Source organism: Amia ocellicauda, chromosome 7 (assembly GCF_036373705.1).
Source record: "Amia ocellicauda isolate fAmiCal2 chromosome 7, fAmiCal2.hap1, whole genome shotgun sequence".
Classification (NCBI taxonomy): domain Eukaryota; kingdom Metazoa; phylum Chordata; class Actinopteri; order Amiiformes; family Amiidae; genus Amia; species Amia ocellicauda.
Genome location: NC_089856.1, coordinates 27,759,812 through 27,778,304, shown reverse-complemented (window position 1 = coordinate 27,778,304; position 18,493 = coordinate 27,759,812). Strand labels below are relative to the sequence as shown.

General features: G+C 37.4%; 1 protein-coding gene across 1 annotated transcript in view; it reads right to left on the bottom strand.

Annotated features, from left to right (window-relative positions):
• Positions 1–9,800: 9,800 nt before the first annotated feature.
• The window catches only part of epha4b (eph receptor A4b), a 110,352-nt gene continuing 101,659 nt past the window's right edge, over positions 9,801–18,493 (bottom strand). Inside the window, exon 17 of the mRNA XM_066708978.1 lies at positions 9,801–14,181. Coding sequence (XP_066565075.1) covers positions 14,082–14,181 — 100 coding nt within the window. The 3' untranslated portion in view covers positions 9,801–14,081. The remainder of the gene's footprint in view (positions 14,182–18,493) is intronic.

Sequence of the window (18,493 nt, the reverse complement as noted above, 5' to 3'; positions counted from 1 at the left end):
AATGAATCTCTTTCGTGCCCTCTTTCATAAGGCTCACACACAAACACATGCACTTTCACATTATTACTAAAATTACAATTTACTTTTACTTTTGGTACTTGAGTACTCTTGAAAGTAGCTACTTTTTTTACTTTTACTCTGTTTTTAGTACTGTTTGAATGGGAGACTTTTTACTTTTACTGGAGTAAGTTTTTGATAGACTATTTTTACTTTTACTCAAGTATGACTTCTGACTACTTTTTACACCTCTGTCTGTATGTTGTCAGTAGTCTGATTTAGGACATAACACAAGAGTCTGCTCCACACAATTCTGTCTACATATAATCTCTATTTTTCTCTCGTCATTAAGTAGATTATTAGAATTATTAATATTTGCAACTTGCCAGTTTTGAAAATATTTCTTAGTTGGCTTCTAAAAAGCCACCGTACCTTACTGAATATAGCATTGATTCTTGAATCGGTACTGTACACACCCAAGATCACAATACCTATTGAGTGAAAAAGTTTCTGTGATGTAAAGTTGTTTGAAGTTTATTATTCTGAGCACTGCTAAATTAAATCTTGCTGAGGTTGGTTGATAATGTAAGCATTCTTACAGCAGAGTTCAGTAATGACTGTACAGTTACACACTGTTGAGCACACCAACTTATTGCCCTACGGCTGTCATTAAGGAAGGAAAGTAGATTGCTGGCTAAAACAAACACATTAAAATTATAGAAAAAATGAAAAATACATTTATATTTGTATTTATTAAAGGAATAAGCTACTTGCATTTATATTTAATTTGGGCTCTTAAGGGGTCCTGATATTACTGTGTCTAACGCTCCATTGACCTATCATATGTTATGTGTATATACACTAGTATTAATTGAATCTCCGTGTAGCACTCAATCTTAAAAACTTATATAGCTTTGTAAGAACTATTGTTCAATTGTATCTTTCTTTACTGAAGATTAGATATTCACCTTCCTCTATTGTTACATTTTTAAATGTGTTGAAAATGTGAAAGCATTTTTTTCTGTGCATTGGAGCTGCAGCTGATTAAAGCAAGTATGATCTGAACCATGCATGTAATATAATTTGAATCCGTGCATTCAGTTTGAAATTGAATACGGAACTTTGATAACCAATACAGAATTTAAACAGGAAATGCTAGCCAGGCAGTATAAATTCCTATTAGAAAAATAAATAAAAAACTGTTAAAAGGAGATCTTTCTTTTTTTTTCCCAGAGGGAAGAGTGTCATTGGAAGGATTAAATTAATGCATTATTTCCAGAAATACTATATACATATAGTATATAGTAAATATACTGTATATACCAGTTCCCAAGCAGCGGGCCTTAGCAGAGTTTAGCATTGCATCTTATCATATTCATCTCAAATCCACAAATATCTAGAATCAAAATATTTAGAAAATAATTCAAAATGCTTAAAGAGTATTGCTTTAATACTGTATTGTTGTTGCATTTGTATTGGTAGTAAAACAAAATCCCATTGTACATGTTTTAAATGGAATGGAACATGGACCACCACATGGACCACACATGTGTTAGCTATATAGTTCATAGTGTGGTGGTCCATGTTACTTTAATACCACAAATAGCCAGGCTGCATTGGGAAACAGTTTGGGACGCACTGGTATATGGTAAATAGGACATTGGCATCCTTCATGGCAATTTGATTATAGTGTGTGTGCTTTTTTTCTGATAAATATGTTCATGGTTTTAATTGTGTTCAAACTTGCATACCATATATAGAATGTATTGCCAAAAGTATTGGGACCAATGGACTTCAATGCTATACCAGGGGACTTGTACCAGGAAGAGATGTTTTTCTGTAGTTCTTCATTACCCCTAGTATAATGTATAGTAATTATTATTATTACAACATTGTAAATTCATCATTGATGGCAATTTATTTGGGCACCTATCAGCCAACCCCAGTTCACTCACAGTATAGGTGGTTCAAGGACAATAGCATTGACAATATTTAATGATCTACTAAATTCTGGCCACAGCCCCATGAAACACCTCTGGGATGAACTGGAATGGCAATTGAGGAATGAGAGATGAACGTCTCCAGCTGCACACAACTTCCTCTGTCACAATTGTTGCAGCAGTCAAGGCCAGCATGGGTCCTGCCATGTTAAATACAATGTTAAATACATTTTGACCTACTGCCTTTTAAGTATTTGTCTGTCACCCCCAAAATGTTGAGGATATAGTTACCTATAAGGTTAAATATATATAAGGTGGGTGTGTGTGTGTGTTATGGTTTCTTCACAAACCTCTCAGTTTTTTAACCTGCTAGTGTAACAATGCGGCAGGGTTCACATGTTGTGATTCACAGGGTTCACATGCAAGCTGTAATTCTGCATGTCTGTGAACAGAATGTAAAATAGTGCAGTTCTTTGTTGAGCATTGTTCATGTTCATGTGGTTTGTGATGCTGAACAACAGGCTTTGAGCATCAGTAAACCAAAGCAATGATGAAGCTGGATGCAGCAAGCCATATTAATGGATAGACGAATAAACCAAATACACCATGGAAAACTGAGACTGTGTACCATTAATATTTAGCAGAAGGAAATAAGTAGCCATGAAAGGCCTGTCCCAACAGATATGTTTTTCAGTTTTGGATGAGAATGGAGATCAAGGTAATCTCTTTAAACGCGAAGATTGCAATTATGAGTGCATTTTGTTCATCTTCAGAACACTGGTACTCAGGCTTTAATTCTTGAGGAGAAAAGTATAATAAACCAGCAAGAGGGCTGATTGTATTAAATTGAGTGGATCGGGAAATGACAGCATATTTTGTTTGTGAAACCCCAAGGAATTTGAGTACAGTAATGAAGCTTCCCCTCCATTAACCTTGGGACTTGCTTTCCGCACACAGTTAGTGCACATTTCCCCAACTGCCAACTCAACACTGGTGGTCTGGTTTGCATTTACTTGCTGACGTTTAGGAGATCTGAAGATTGGTTCTTCTTTTGCTGTAAAACAGCCAAATCCGCCGTGGAATTTGGCAAACCTTTAACTCTGTGAAAGTCATGGCAAGCCCGGTAACTGCCTGTCTTCAGGAAAGTCAAGACTGCTATTGAGAAGCGCCTGATCTGCATGGGGTAGGAGCGCTTGCCAGATTGCAAATGCCATCCCTAATTAGGCAGAATCAGATAAGATTAAATATTGCCCCAAGGGTTTAAAAATGTTATGCTATTGTTTTTCTCCTGGTAGGTGCAAATCAGATTTTGTATGAACCTCATTGCAAAACTGGAATTCCCTTCTGTAAATACCTGTAGAACAATTCCTTCTGCCCAAAACACCTAGGTCCACACACACTATATTTTTTCTTTTTTGGGTGGGGGCTGAGTATGGTGTTCTAATGTTTTTCAGATTCCAGAAGCAAAATGTTTTTCAATCAATACTGTATTGTAAGAAATTCAGTTTGTTAGAAATCCACAGGACCACAGTGAATCAATACAATGTCTATTAGATAATGGTAATTAAATAATATAGAGAAACAGGTGACAGAGATACAGAGGATCCTCGGACTCAGCGACGGTTCAGGGATCCTCTATGCCTCTGTCACTGGTTTCTTTATATTATTTTATTATCATTATCTAATAGACATCGTATTGATTCACTGTGGTCCTGTGGATTTCTTACAAATTGGATTTCTTACAGTATACATACTATATATAATTCACATTCCATTCCTTTCCATTAAATCACAGTTTCCAGCACAAGCATATGGTTGTTTCCTACTTTGTTTTGGTTTGTTGGATATATACTCTGTATCTACTGGGATAAGTTATGGCCATTTCAACTCAGTCAATTAAATACTAGTTTTAACAATACAAAATGATCTGTGGAATTCTTTCTGCAAGTGAAACATGCATCAAATCTTTAAAAAATACAAACATAACTGCATAGCTCCTCTCATTTCATTCAGATTACGAGGTCCCCTAAATATAACAGGTAAAGATAAACACTTTAGTGTCTTTGTTGATTTGCTGTGTGCTGAGAGAATGGCCTTGGAGACACAAACACACACACACACACACACACACACACACACACACAAAAGGAATCCCTTTTTTCAGTCAGCTGTTCCTCCCCCAGAGCCCCTGGGCTAATTGCCCTTTTTATTCACTTTGGCAGACATTCGATGGAGGGCTCGGGTGTCCCATAATGAGGGTGCAGCAGGCATTAAAAGAAAACAGGAGCCCATCATACCATAGATCAGCTGTGACCTTTTGAATTTGGAGCACGTGAAGGGAAAGGGGGAGAGAAAAAAAAAAGTCCACACTTTCTCTTAGTCACCATACCCTGTTGGAAATTGGCTCAATAGATGTACAGTGAGGGAAAAAAGTATTTGATCCCCTGCTGATTTTGTACGTTTGCCCACTGACAAAGAAATGATCAGTCTATAATTTTAATGGTAGGTGTATTTTAACAGTGAGAGACAGAATAACAACAAAAAAATCCAGAAAAACGCATTTCAAAAAAGTTATACATTGATTTGCATGTTAATGAGGGAAATAAGTATTTGACCCCTTCGACTTAGTACTTGGTGGCAAAACCCTTGTTGGCAATCACAGAGGTCAGACTTATCTTGTAGTTGGCCACCAGGTTTGCACACATCTCAGGAGGGATTTTGTCCCACTCCTCTTTGCAGATCCTCTCCAAGTCATTAAGGTTTTGAGGCTGACGTTTGGCAACTCGAACCTTCAGCTCCCTCCACAGATTTTCTATGGGATTAATGTCTGGAGACTGGCTAGGCCACTCCAGGACCTTAATGTGCTTCTTCTTGAGCCACTCCTTTGTTGCCTTGGCTGTGGGTTTTGGGTCATTGTCATGCTGGAATACCCATCCACGACCCATTTTCAAAGCCCTGGCTGAGGGAAGGAGGTTCTCACCCAAGATTTGATGGTACATGGCCCCATCCATCGTCCCTTTGATGCGGTGCAGTTGTCCTGTCCCCTTAGCAGAAAAACACCCCCAAAGCATAATGTTTCCACCTCCATGTTTGACGGTGGGGATGGTGTTCTTGGGGTCATTCCTCCTCCAAACATGGCGAGTTGAGTTGATGCCAAAGAGCTCGATTTTGGTCTCATCTGACCACAACACTTCTACCCAGTTCTCCTCTGAATCATTCAGATGTTCATTGGCAAACTTCAGACGGGCCTGTACTTGTGCTTTCTTGAGTAGGGGGACCTTGCGGGCGCTGCAGGATTTCAGTCCTTCACGGCGTAGTGTGTTACCAATTGTTTTCTTGTTGACTATGGTCCCAGCTGCCTTGAGATCATTAACAAGATCCTCCCGTGTAGTTCTGGGCTTATTCCTCACCGTTCTCATGATCATTGAAACTCCACGAGGTGAGATCTTGCATGGAGCCCCAGACCGAGGGAGACTGACAGTTATTTTGTGTTTCTTCCATTTGCGAATAATTGCATCAACTGTTGTCACCTTCTCACCAAGCTGCTTGGCGATGGTCTAGTAGCCCATTCCAGCCTTGTGTAGGTCTACAATCTTGTCCCTGACATCCTTGGACAGATCTTTGGTCTTGGCCATGGTGGAGCGTTTGGAATCTGATTGATTGATTGCTTCTGTGGACAGGTGTCTTTTATACAGGTAACAAGCTGAGATTAGGAGCACTCCCTTTAAGACAGTGCTCCTAATCTCATCTTGTTACCTGTATAAAAGACACCTGGGAGCCAGAAATCTTGCTGATTGATAGGGGATCAAATACTTATTTCCCTCATTAACATGCAAATCAATTTATAACTTTTTTGAAATGCGTTTTTCTGGATTTTTTTGTTGTTATTCTGTCTCTCACTATTAAAATACACCTACCATTAAAATTATAGACTGATCATTTCTTTGTCAGTGGGCAAACGTACAAAATCAGCAGGGGATCAAATACTTTTTTCCCTCACTGTATATGACTGTAGTAGAATCTCATATTGACAATTTCAATCACTCTTAGCCTGGCTAAATAAGGTGCTCACACATACAGTTATTACACCTGCAAATATGAACAATAGCGACGAAGAATTAAGAATACATAATTACATTATGCGATTGATGATTCTGAAAAAGGACAAAAAAGGCTCTTGCCACCCAGGGATAGACCGTCCATTTGTGATTAAGCAAATTATGCCTTCAGCACTAAAGGTAATAATGAATTTTGTGAAGCAATCAAAGGAGTTGGTCATTTTGCTAATCAAGTAATTTTGCCACCAATTTTTCTTTCATATGACATAGATTAACAACTAGCACTAACATCCTATTTCTGTAATCGCTGATGAGCCTTAATGATATGGTGGTGGAAGTGGTTCATAGGCCAATTCTGATGTAATGATTGTGATGAAGGGGTTGCATTTCTAATTGTTAGCCTGCGTCTACTTCTGCGGAATGGTAATATGTTCTATAGAAGAGAGAATTAGGTGTTACCTGTTTAAGAAAAAGAAAAAGAGCCCACAAACAAAATGAGAAAAGACTTGCTTTAATGGAGATTGTATAGACTGCAAAATCATGACTTGACAGCATTACATTGTAAAGGTTAAGCAAAGCACTGGGGGATTGACCTTCCTCCCTCAGAGATGATGAAACATTAGCACAAGGGACCATCACATTACTTAAAGCAGTGAGGACGACAAGCCCAGCCAGGTTCTACGAACTGCTAATTGGATGTAAGAGGGTGGTTAAAGAAAGCAGCCCAGATATGATCAAAGAGAAGGATTGAAAAGAATGTAATGGGATGAATTTTACTTAAAAAAAAAAAGTACAAATATGGTACATTTGAAGTTAATCATAAAATCAACCCCCAAAGTATATTATTAATAATAATATATAATATTTAAGAGGTAGGGAGTCTACAATATTAATACTGAACCTATACTAAATCTTGCTTACAGTGGAACTCATTAGGTGAGCTTGCACAGTGTAGATGGCAGAGTAAGAACACTAAGTATGTCCTGAAGGTCTCTATTTTTCTCTTCAGTGTTTTATGGCAGACTCAGATGGATATGTTTTTAGTATGGTGTTCAAATGTAAGTTGGCGATCAATGTCAGTATTCCCTGGGAAGAAAGTGGTAAAAGAAAGTAGTGCATGATTTCTTTTGGTGTAACATTGACTTTAAAGCTCTTAGTTAATTGGCTAACTCCCCTTTATAGATATACCGCAAACTACAGCTATATCTTGTCCAAAAGTCCTCTTCCCGATACAGTCTTGTAACACCTTCAGACCATTTCAATCTCAGTGTAGTCATTTTAGATTTGTTTTGTAATAATTTTCAGTGTGGTATTAATTCAGACGGAGACTGCGAAATAATATCCATTACAGGTATTCTTATAATAATTAAATTTTCTTTGTACAGGGTCTGATTGATTCTGGACATTGAAATAATTGCATGTAATTGCCATAATATTGTAGTATATCCTAGAATTGCAATAAATAAATAAATACCCTTGCTCAAATAAAAATCTTCAGTTTTCATTCCAGCCAATTTGTGATTCTTTGCTGCTTTTCCAACATTACACAGCCTGTTTAGTAATACTTTTTAGAGCCAGCATGCAAGTAAGGAAATGTATGAAAAATATATTACATTTCAAAGGTTTTATCTGATGTTCTTTAAAGAAGAACTCCTTAGGGTGATACAATCTTAGTATTCTTCAGAATGCTTACATCAATGATGCCTCAGTATATTTTATAACACACATAGTAATAGGCTATTGTTATCAGTATGACCATTAAGGTTGTTTTGACATCTTTATTTTAAATGTTTTTCCTGTTTTAGTTTAATCCATGAAACAAGTGTTTTTTTTTTTTTCTTAATTAGGATTTGAATTGCTAAATGGATGTAGCAGTGCCTGTATTTACAACAGCTATGACTTCAGCTCTAGATGACATGCTCCTGTAGTTTTTCTTTAGTGGAGGCATGTGGCAGATCAAGTACAGAATCAGGTCATTAAGAAGGACTTTATTACAAATGGAAACCACAGTTCACAATACCTTCTTCCTTCAGGTGTAATGTTTTTTTTTAATTACATTGCAAACAGCCTTCTCTATGAAGAGGAATTTTAGTATGAAAGAAAACTGTGTGGGAATGTCAGCAGTTGGGTTTATAGGTTTGTATTGTTTTCAGTAGTTTTTGTTTTAGTTTGTTTTTTAGGGTTAGGACAGATTTTCTATTGAAATTGAAGATATGTCATTGGATGGGGTTTCTTAAAACATTGCAAGGGTTAGGTTATGTTATTGGTATAATAATTGGGTGTATATGGTTTATTTTTTTATTGTTTTATCAGCAATCAATCAAAAACCCAATAAGTAATTCACATGCCACAGGGTTTGGTGGAGCAGTCGTACTGTTTAAGAACATGACGTTCTCAACTGGGTTCAGGTTTGCAGAGCACAGGCAGTCAGGGAGAATTCAGATTTACACACCGTGCCACAGCAAGTTAACAGTCTATTGAAGGAACTGAACGCTTGGGCTCAGCTCATCAGACTTGGGCACCTCGACGATTCCCAACTGGAAAATGTGCCGAGCTCTCCCAGATTTGAAGTGTGTTATCAATAACAAATTAATTATAAAGTGAATCCCCCAGGCAGGCTCTTATGTCTCTTTTTAGCTGTGCCATGCCTTTGCAATGGAAAGCGCTTAGAATGGGGCTTATGTTGTCACCAGTTTAATACAGGGGTCGTCACTGAGGATTTTCTGAAGCTCCTAGAGTCAACAGATACATCTCACAAGCATCGGCAAGGATCCGCCTTTGATTTAAAAGTGATTAATCAGAGAGAATGTATTTTTGTATCCATACAGTGTTTTGTTCATTTAATTTTAAAACATGTTGGTACAGTACGACATTCATTATATATCCTTTCTTATTCCTATACGATGGTATGTTTTGATAGAGCTACAGTATAATCCTGTTATGCATTGTAAGTTTAAATAAATAAGCAGTAACATATTCTTCAGTTTTGAGCTTATGTAAAAAAACAAAAACTGTATGTATAAAACTTTGTATGTTTTCTTCACGATGACAGATTGTAATTTTAATCAGCAAGTTAAACCTCCGCAATAGCAGAAATATGCAGCTCTGATCGTCGAGCCAACAAAAACACAAAACAAATATTGCAAGGTTACTGCAAACATAAAAATACAAAAGATTATGACAATAAAAGAGAGAAATGTATTTTGGTTTAATTAAGAACAGCTCACTTGAAAAATAAGGTGTGAGATCATGCTGGATGGAGAAACTTCCCTCAGAGCTACAAAATAATGAGCTCCACATCTGAAGAGTGTTGAGTTTTAAATACGAATTCTAAAACCACAGGAAACCTGAATTGTACGCACACACACACATATAGAATGTATCAGTTTTATAACAAATTAGTTCAGATGAGGCCTTTATAAGTTAAACTGTCTATTTATCACTGTCTGTTTTCTTATTTTCTTGTTTGTAGAAACTACTACAGCAGTCTTCAAAAATTGGAAACCTAATCCAGTAACTTTTATTGGTCACCCTAAATCAATGGGGCATGATCTCAATTAAGCAGGCAAATCACGTCAATCTTCCAGCAATACTGTAGAATCTGAGTAGAATGAAGCCTCTTAATATAAATAGTGTTTTGATCCCCTCCTACACACACACACCACCTCCATAATTTGATCATTTTTCAATAACTTAATTAACTTGGTAAACTTTTACTCTATATTAGATTAAATAAACGTGAATAGTCTGTTTGAAAGCACTTCAACTTTTCCCTGTACTGAAAGAAAAAGTGAGACACAAAGCCTTCAGGTGAGAAATTAGAAATATTAGCATATTTATTACAGCAACATGAAGTTCAAAACGCACACACCTTTTACAAGCTCATACAAGCCTGCACGGATAAACAAATGGCCACAGGGTACAAAAGAACAGGGAAACAAACTCAAACGCACAAATAATGAGCAGAAAGCCTTTACAGAAATGGCAGTACCAAGCCCAGGGGTTTTCATTGTTTTTCTTTATTTAAAGCTACAGACAATTTTAGGCAAGATTTATTTACCAAAAATTACAAAATAAAATTGCACATACTGCACTTAACTAAGTGACCAACCTTCTAATGATAACAAATTTTATACAACCTTTTGTTTGCGTTTCAGCTATGGCACAGAATGTACTGTAGTGTGTTTGCTGACTTATTTCTACATCCTTGAAGTTCAGATATAGCCATATGATTGTGGAAGAGAGTGATGTTTCGGGTGCAGTTGGTTTCGTCCCTGTGTTTCATCGATCTGTGGAGAGCGAGAGCTGTAGTATTGAGTGCCGATTCTTTCACTGCCATTTAACCCTCTGTCTGCCTAGGCAGCCAAGACATTCTTGCCACAGGGTGTCATTATTGTGATTGAAGATTTTCACACCTTTGGCTCAGTAAAACATTAGCAACCAGAGTCTGCAGCTGTTGTGCATCTTTAAAATCTGCTTCCATTAGCCGCAGTTAAAGATTTTGTTAAGCATTTTGATATGCATTTGTATTGAATGACACTACTAGACAATTCTCTACAATACATCTAAGGCAGATGAAACCTTCTAAGGCAGAACTACACAATGTTTTCTATGGATTTCATATTCATATAAATATGTTATTACCTGTATAACTTTCAGACAATTGCTAATGCAGTGGTGTAGAAGATGAATATGCAAAGTCTGGATGAAGAATTGTGGTGGAGAACCAATGTTTAATCTTTCATAAGATTAAATTAAACAGATGTCATGTCTGCTTTAGAGACATTTACTTACTACAGCTACTCCGATCAGTTAAAACCTGACTTGTTTTATGTATTGAGGGACACGGTTCAGACATTATACCAGTCAGTACATTATAACTTCTCAGAAAAGTGAATTGGAAGGCCTGCTGCTCATTCTAAGAACATGTTGCTATGATGAAGCTTTAGGGCTGCTAGTCTTTTCCTTCCTCTTCAAAACTGGGATAGGAGGTGAATGCCATGATCATATTACCACTGCAGAAAACATTCTTATTTTATTACTAGACGAGAGAGAACACATGGTTAGTTTACAGGTGAAGTGTTGGTCTGTAATCCCCCCCCAAAAAAAAATATATATACAGGTAAATACATTTCTGATGCATAAATCAAGCCTCAGATTCACAGCTAGGGACTCACTGACCTGACAGACTGTAGAGAAAGTGTGTAATATTTGAGACATTTGTGTATACAATTAATAGTGGTTTGTATTATCTAGTCTTGTCTACATTTACTGTAGATTACACAATTAAACTGGGATTTTAAAACTCATTTTTTCAATTGCGTAATTTTATTCTGCACCTTTAAGACTATAAATCAAGTTTTTAAGTTACATATACCAGGTTTAATTTGGAAATGCCTTTTAGAAAAAAGTAATACAGAATCCAGCTGTAAAATATGTTAATGTATTTTTAATATAACATTTTGCTTATAATTTTTATTATTTAGTTTCCCCTTAAATCTGATGCTCTCATTTTAGAAAACCACCTATTGTGCAAAAAAGAAAGAAGTGCACAACTGGCCACAAATTGCCGGATGAAAGTCGCATTTGAGTGCCGCAGACAGGGTTCATCAGATTTAGTTGAGCATAGCCCAGCATTAATGTAATTGTAATCCTTGTAATTGCTTTGTGAAAGCATGTAAAGCTGGATGTGTCTGACATAGGGGTTCTGTTTGCAGTCAGAATGACATGAAAGCGAGATGTGTATCAGTACAACCAATTATGGTTGAGATGGGTGTCTCACATTTTTTAAGACTTATTGATGAATGTTATTTATACACAATTTATAATGCCACATCAGATAAATGAAACAAAGAAAGTGTTGTAGCCTTTTAAATAAAGCACATTAATTGCAGGCAGTTTGGTTGACTAATTTCTCCGAATTAACTGGCAAAGACGAAGCCTGCTATCCATACTACATTCATCATCAGCAATCTTCCACAATTAATATTTTCTTTATTGTCTTGCTTTAAATCAAATCTACATTTTATTTCTTCTAAATAAAAGTACATTATAAACATTCTATAGTTTTAAATCAATAACTGTACATTCTTTTTACAATATGGTACATTTGTTTTTTTAAGTCAGTTAATTGTGTTATAAAAAGGAAAGCACACCATTTGATTCTTTGTCAGCATCTACAGAAGCACCTAGAAGACAGAGGGAAATATCTTGGTTGTACTTGTACTGTAATGGACAATGTTTTAACACAATAGGTACAGTATTGAATTTAGACTTTGGATTCACACACAATCCCAATCTAAATGTACTGCATGATGTGTTCAGTCAACCCTTGCACACATTGGTGGGATAAATATCAATTTTCTAAGGCATTGCAATTTTTGTCTTTATCATGGGACTTCATACAGTGAGGAACTGAAACAAAAATAAATCAAACCGAAAATAAAAATAATCTTTCTCAGTTGACCTATCAATAGATATAGTGAGCCTTTTTCAGGTGAGATCTAATATGCTGGACATACTGTTTGGGCTTCTTAGGTGCTGGGTAACCTATGAGCCTATTTTTCTTTTTTCTCTGCTAATTCTGAAATAGTCTGTGCTTTGTACTGTGAGATACAATTATAAGGCATTGTCTTAATTGCAGTTGTTTTCTGCATGGGATTTAAGGCAGCCAAGCATTTGTATTAATACACTTACACAGCCATTTTAGTATTTTACAATCAAGGTTTAATTTGCCATTCATTTCATGAGAATTTTTCCATTAGGTGTTTCACAGTTCAGCACACTGCATCTGTACATGCCCACAAGAGACTAGGTAGTGATCCAGAGAAACCGCCTACCTTTAAACATATTTCTGTTTCATTATATCAAAATAACAAGCAAGTCCTTCTGTAGCAGGACTGCCGTGGAGCATTAAGATTGCCGTTTGGCAGTCACAAATTACTCCACTGAGTATAAAACAGGCATCACTTGGCAGATTTTCCCTTCATTCGCAACAGAACACTTCATGGTACAAAATAAAATATGTATTATTTACTGTGTTTGTCAGTTTATGAAATCTTTCTTTTAATACCTAGCAATATTTTATAATGCATCAAACCATTCGAAACAGATTTGTCCCTCCTCCCACATATATTTGCAGTTTCAAAGAAGTGAATATTGAATATTATCAGTGGAATGCATCTTTAAACACAGCTAAGGAGCATAGAGCATTTTGGTTTTATACTGTGTCATCGATTTTTGTTTGTTTGTTTGTTCGTTCCATAAGTGAAGATAACTGGCTCATGAACAGCTGGAGATTTCAGAGTGAGAAACACTTACACTGATTTCTGACAACTATGTTGTGGTTTCAGCTCATTGTAACAGTTTGGGGGAGGAATGAAACTAAAAATAACAATCTATTAAATGTGCAACTCAGAAATCTAAAATGTGGTTTATCTGGGGGGGTGTTTACTCATTTTACTGCATGACCAGATTTGTAAATGTTTAACAGTAAAATGTGTATATTATCTAGCATTCTGACCCTCTCAAGTAGCTTATTTTCATCATATACATCCATTTCACAATGCCAAAAATTCCTTGTGTATTAGAGGACAACTCTTTAATTTCATGGTAGCCCCTAAAAACATTGTTTACATGTCCCAGAGTAGGACCTTTTAAAATCAGATGAGCTGATGGAATGTCATTCAGTTCTGGAATGCCATGGGAGCTGCTCCTGTAAACAGTCTCATATGCCAAGATATGGGCAGAGATCTACTGACCTCAGTACTGCTTGTTCAGAAATCAAAACATAAAAAAAAGGCATTTTTGATGCACATTCTACTGTACACTAATTTCCACCAACAGTGATTTGTTTTGTATATATATATTTATTTATTTTTCTTAGATGCCTTCAGAGTGACCTAATGTAGATCAACCTCTTTTCCTTTTGTTTCTGTAGCTCTAAGTACACGGACGGAAGCCAGGGTGCTTACGACAAGTTACATCCAGAACAGTTTGAATGGTGAAGCTGTTGACTCAGAATAATGGGCAACTTGTTGAAATCAGTCTTTTTCTGGTTCATGGGGACCGTAGCACAGCAGCAGTGTTATACTTGCACATGAGTCCCTTGTGTCTGCAGACCCTGTATGCTGGAGAAGATCTTCTTCTGATGGCCAGCCAGTGAGATTCCAATCTTACTCAGCTCACTGCAAACAAGAAAGAGGGGGTGTGGGGAGTGAGAGTTTTAGATATAGGCAAAATATATTGTTAGGCTTTTGGGATTGATTTGTTTGTTTGTTTGTTTGTTTGTTTTCTTTCCCAGGAGAATTCAAGATCAAGTGGACACTGGCCTCCCAATGCATAGTTAGTGCTAGGGCCCGACAGATATACAGTGCATCCGGAAAGTATTCACAGCGCTTCACTTTTTCCACATTTTATGTTACAGCCTTATTCCAAAATGAATTAATTATTTTCCTCGAAATTCTACAAACAATACCCCATAATGACAACGTGAAAGAAGTTTGTTTGAAATCTTTTTTATTTATTAAATTTATTAAAAATAAAAAACAAAAAAAGCACATGTACATCTTTTTGAGGATGATGCTACAAGCTTGGCACACCTATTTTTGGGCAGTTTCTCCCATTCTTCTTTGCAGGACCTCTCAAGCTCCATCAGGTTGGATGGGGAATGTCGGTGCACAGCCATTTTCAGATCTCTCCAGAGATGTTCAATCGGGTTCAAGTCTGGGCTCTGGCTGGGCCACTCAAAGACATTCACAGAGTTGTCCTGTAGCCACTCCTTTGTTATCTTGGCTGTGTGCTTAGGGTCGTTGTCCTGTTGGAAGATGAACCTTCGCCCCAGTCTGAGGTCCAAAGCGCTCTGGAGCAGGTTTTTATCAAGGATGTCTCTGTACATTACTGTATTCATCTTTCCCTCGATCCTGACTAGTCTCCCAGTTCCTGCCGCTGAAAAACATCCCCAGCTGCCACCACCATGCTTCACTGTAGGGATGGTATTGGCCAGGTGATGAGCGGTGCCTGGTTTCCTCCAGACATGATGCTTGCCATTCAGGCCAAGGATCAATCTTTGTTTCATCAGACCAGAGAATTTTGTTTCTCTTGGTCTGAGAGTCCTTCAGGTGCCTTATGTCAAACTCCAGACGGGCTGTCATGTGCCTTTTACTGAGTAGTGGCTTCCGTCTGGCCACTCTGCCATACAGGCCTGATTGGTGGAGTGCTGCAGAGATGGTTGTTCTTCTGGAAGGTTCTCCTCTCTCCACAGAGACACGCTGGAGCTTTGTCAGTGACCATCGGGTTCTTGGTCACCTCCCTGACTAAGGTCTTTCTCCCCCGATCACTCAGTTTGTCTGGGCGGCCAGCTCTAGGAAGAGTCCTGGCGGTTCCAAACTTCTTCCATTTACAGATGATGGAGGCCACTGTGCTCATTGGGACCTTCAATGCTGCAGACATTTTTCTGTACCCTTCCCCAGATCTGTGCCTCAATACGATCCTGTCTCAGAGGTCTACAGACAATTCCTTGGACTTCATGGCTTGGTTTGTGCTCTGACATGCACTGTTAACTGTGGGACCTTATATAGACCGGTATGTGTCTTTCCAAATCATGTCCAGTCAACTGAATTTACCACAGGTGGACTCCAATCAAGTTGTAGAAACATCTCAAGGATGATCAGTGGAAACAGGATGCACCTGAGCTCAATTTTGAGTGTCATGTCAAAGGCTGTGAATACTTATGTACATGTGCTTTTTTTGTTTTTTATTTTTAATACATTTGCAAAGATTTCAAACAAACTTCTTTCACATTGTCATTATGGGGTATTGTTTGTAGAATTTTGAGGAAAATAATGAATTTAATCCATTTTGGAATAAGGCTGTAACATAACAAAATTTGGAAAAAGTGAAGCGCTGTGAATACTTTCTGGATGCACTGTATCGGAGCACCGAAATATCTGTATCTGTATTCCACTGAAAATGCACCGATGTATTTTCTCAAACTATTGGCAAAATATTTTTTTCAAATTACCATGAAATCCTTCGTCAGACTTCAGACAATAAATAAATAAATGTTTATTTGGTTTTACAGTCGTGCTTTAGTTTTCGCTGGAAGCTTCCGACTCCACAGTGATTCTTAGCACACTGCTGAGCACCGCGGTGAAACACCCACACCCACTGAGAAACACAGCGCTTATAAACCGATAAACGTGTTTTACTAAAACACTCATAACCGATAGAAAATATTTTTGAAAACTGTGCTGCATTTTGAGTATCCATGGTTTTGATTGTTTATTTTCGTCATGACTGAAGATTACTGTATACTATGGCATAGAGGTGCATTTTTACTGAAAAGTTAATTAAATCGCTTTTCAAAATTCACTATAGGAATTAAAATAAAGAAAAAACAGTAAATATTCACTGAAGATGTTGACTGGATATCAGCAAACAAAAACTGTCTCCAAATGACATGCAAGTTCAGATCACAATAAAACATCTAAAAGAAAATGAGTGAAAACGTATCTCTCAGACAATTTTGGATAAAACTGAAACTATACATTATATTTATAAGACGATTTCAAACCCTACATCGTGTTTTGGCTATGATTCGTATTGCAATACGTTTAACATACGCATTAAATAAGTTACACTTTCGAGGGCATTTTTAAATACATTTTTTATACAAATGCAGCTGTGCTGTGCTGCCTGCAGATGTTGCCACTGTTGGATCGGCAGTATTGAGCACTGAGCAGGTCTTGAGTACCTGAGAGAACCTGCCGCCTGTAAAATGCAAATATAAGCTAGACCAGCACTTAACACTATCATATAGTTTCCTCTAATGTATAGAACATTCATATTGTTCTGTTTCTGTGTGAAATTGCTCATATACAGTGCCTTGCGAAAGTATTCACCCCCCTTGACATTTTTCCTATTTTGTTGCATTACAACCTGTAATTTAAATTGATTTTTTGGGGGGATTTCATGTAATGGACATACACAAAATAGTCCAAATTGGTGGAGTGAAATGAAAAAAATTACTTGTTATACAAAATTCTAAAAAATAAAAAATGGAAAAGTGGTGCGTGCATATGTATTCACCACCTTTGCTATGAAGCCCCTAAATAAGATCTGGTGCAACCAATTACCTTCAGAAGTCACATAAGTTAGTTAAATAAAGTCCACCTGTGTGCAATCTAAGTGTCACATGATCTGTCACATGATCTCAGTATATATACACTTGTTCTGAAAGGCCCCAGAGTCTGCAACACCATTAAGCAAGGGGTACCACCAAATAAGCAGCACCATGAAGACCAAGGAGCTCTCCAAACAGGTCAGGGACAAAGGTGTGGAGAATGACAAATCACGGTTGGGTTATAAAAAAAATATCTGAAACTTTGAACATCCCACAGAGCACCATTAAATCCATTATTAAAAAAATGGAAAGAATATGGCACCATAACAAACCTGGCAAGAGAGGGCCACCCACCAAAACCCACGGACCAAGCAAGGAGGGCATTAATCAGCAAGGCAACAAACATAACCCTGAAGGAGCTGCAAAGCTCCACAGTGGAGATTGGAGTATCTGTCCATTTGACCACTTTAAGCTGTACACTCCACAGAGCTGGGCTTTACAGAAGAGTGGCCAGAAAAAAGCCATTGTTTAAAGAAAAAAAGTAAGCAAACACGTTTGCTGTTTGCCAAAAGGCATGTGGGAGACTCCCCAAACGTATGGAAGAAGGTCAGATGAGACTAAAATTGAGCTTTTTGGCCAGCAAGGAAGTCGCTATGTCTGGCGCAAACCCAACGCTTTTCATTACCCCGAGAACACCATCAGAATTGAAGGAATGATGGATGGCGCTAAATACAGGGAAATTCTTGAGGGAAACCTGTTTCAGTCTTCCAGAGATTTGGGACTGGGACAGAGGTTCAACTTCCAGCAGGACAAAGACCCTAAGCATACTGCTAAAGCAACACTCGAGTGGTTTAAGGGGAAACATTTAAATGTCTTGGAATGGCCTAGTCAAAGCCCAGACCTCAATCCAATTGAGAATCTGTGGTATGACTTAAAAAATTGCTGTACACCAGCAGAACCCATCCAACTTGAAGGAGCTGGAGCAGTTTTGCCTGAATGGGCAAAAATCTCAGTGGCTAGATGTGCCAAGCTTATAGAGACGTACCCCAAGAGACTTGCAGCTGTAATTGCTGCAAAAGGTGGCTCTACAAAGTATTGACTTTGGGGGGGTGAACAGTTATACACACTCAAGTTTTCTGTTTTTTTGTCTTATTTCTTGTCTGTTTCACAATAAAAAAATCCAGCTTGTAAGGCAACAAAATAGGAAAAATGTCAAGGGGGGTGAATACGTTTGCAAGGCACTGTACCTTGGTCTTTGTTCTAATGTATAGGACATGCATATTTTTATATTTTTCCTTTATTTTCCCATATTCTATTTTATTAAATTTATTTTAACTGTTTGATTTATGGTTGTTATTTATGATGAAAAATAATGT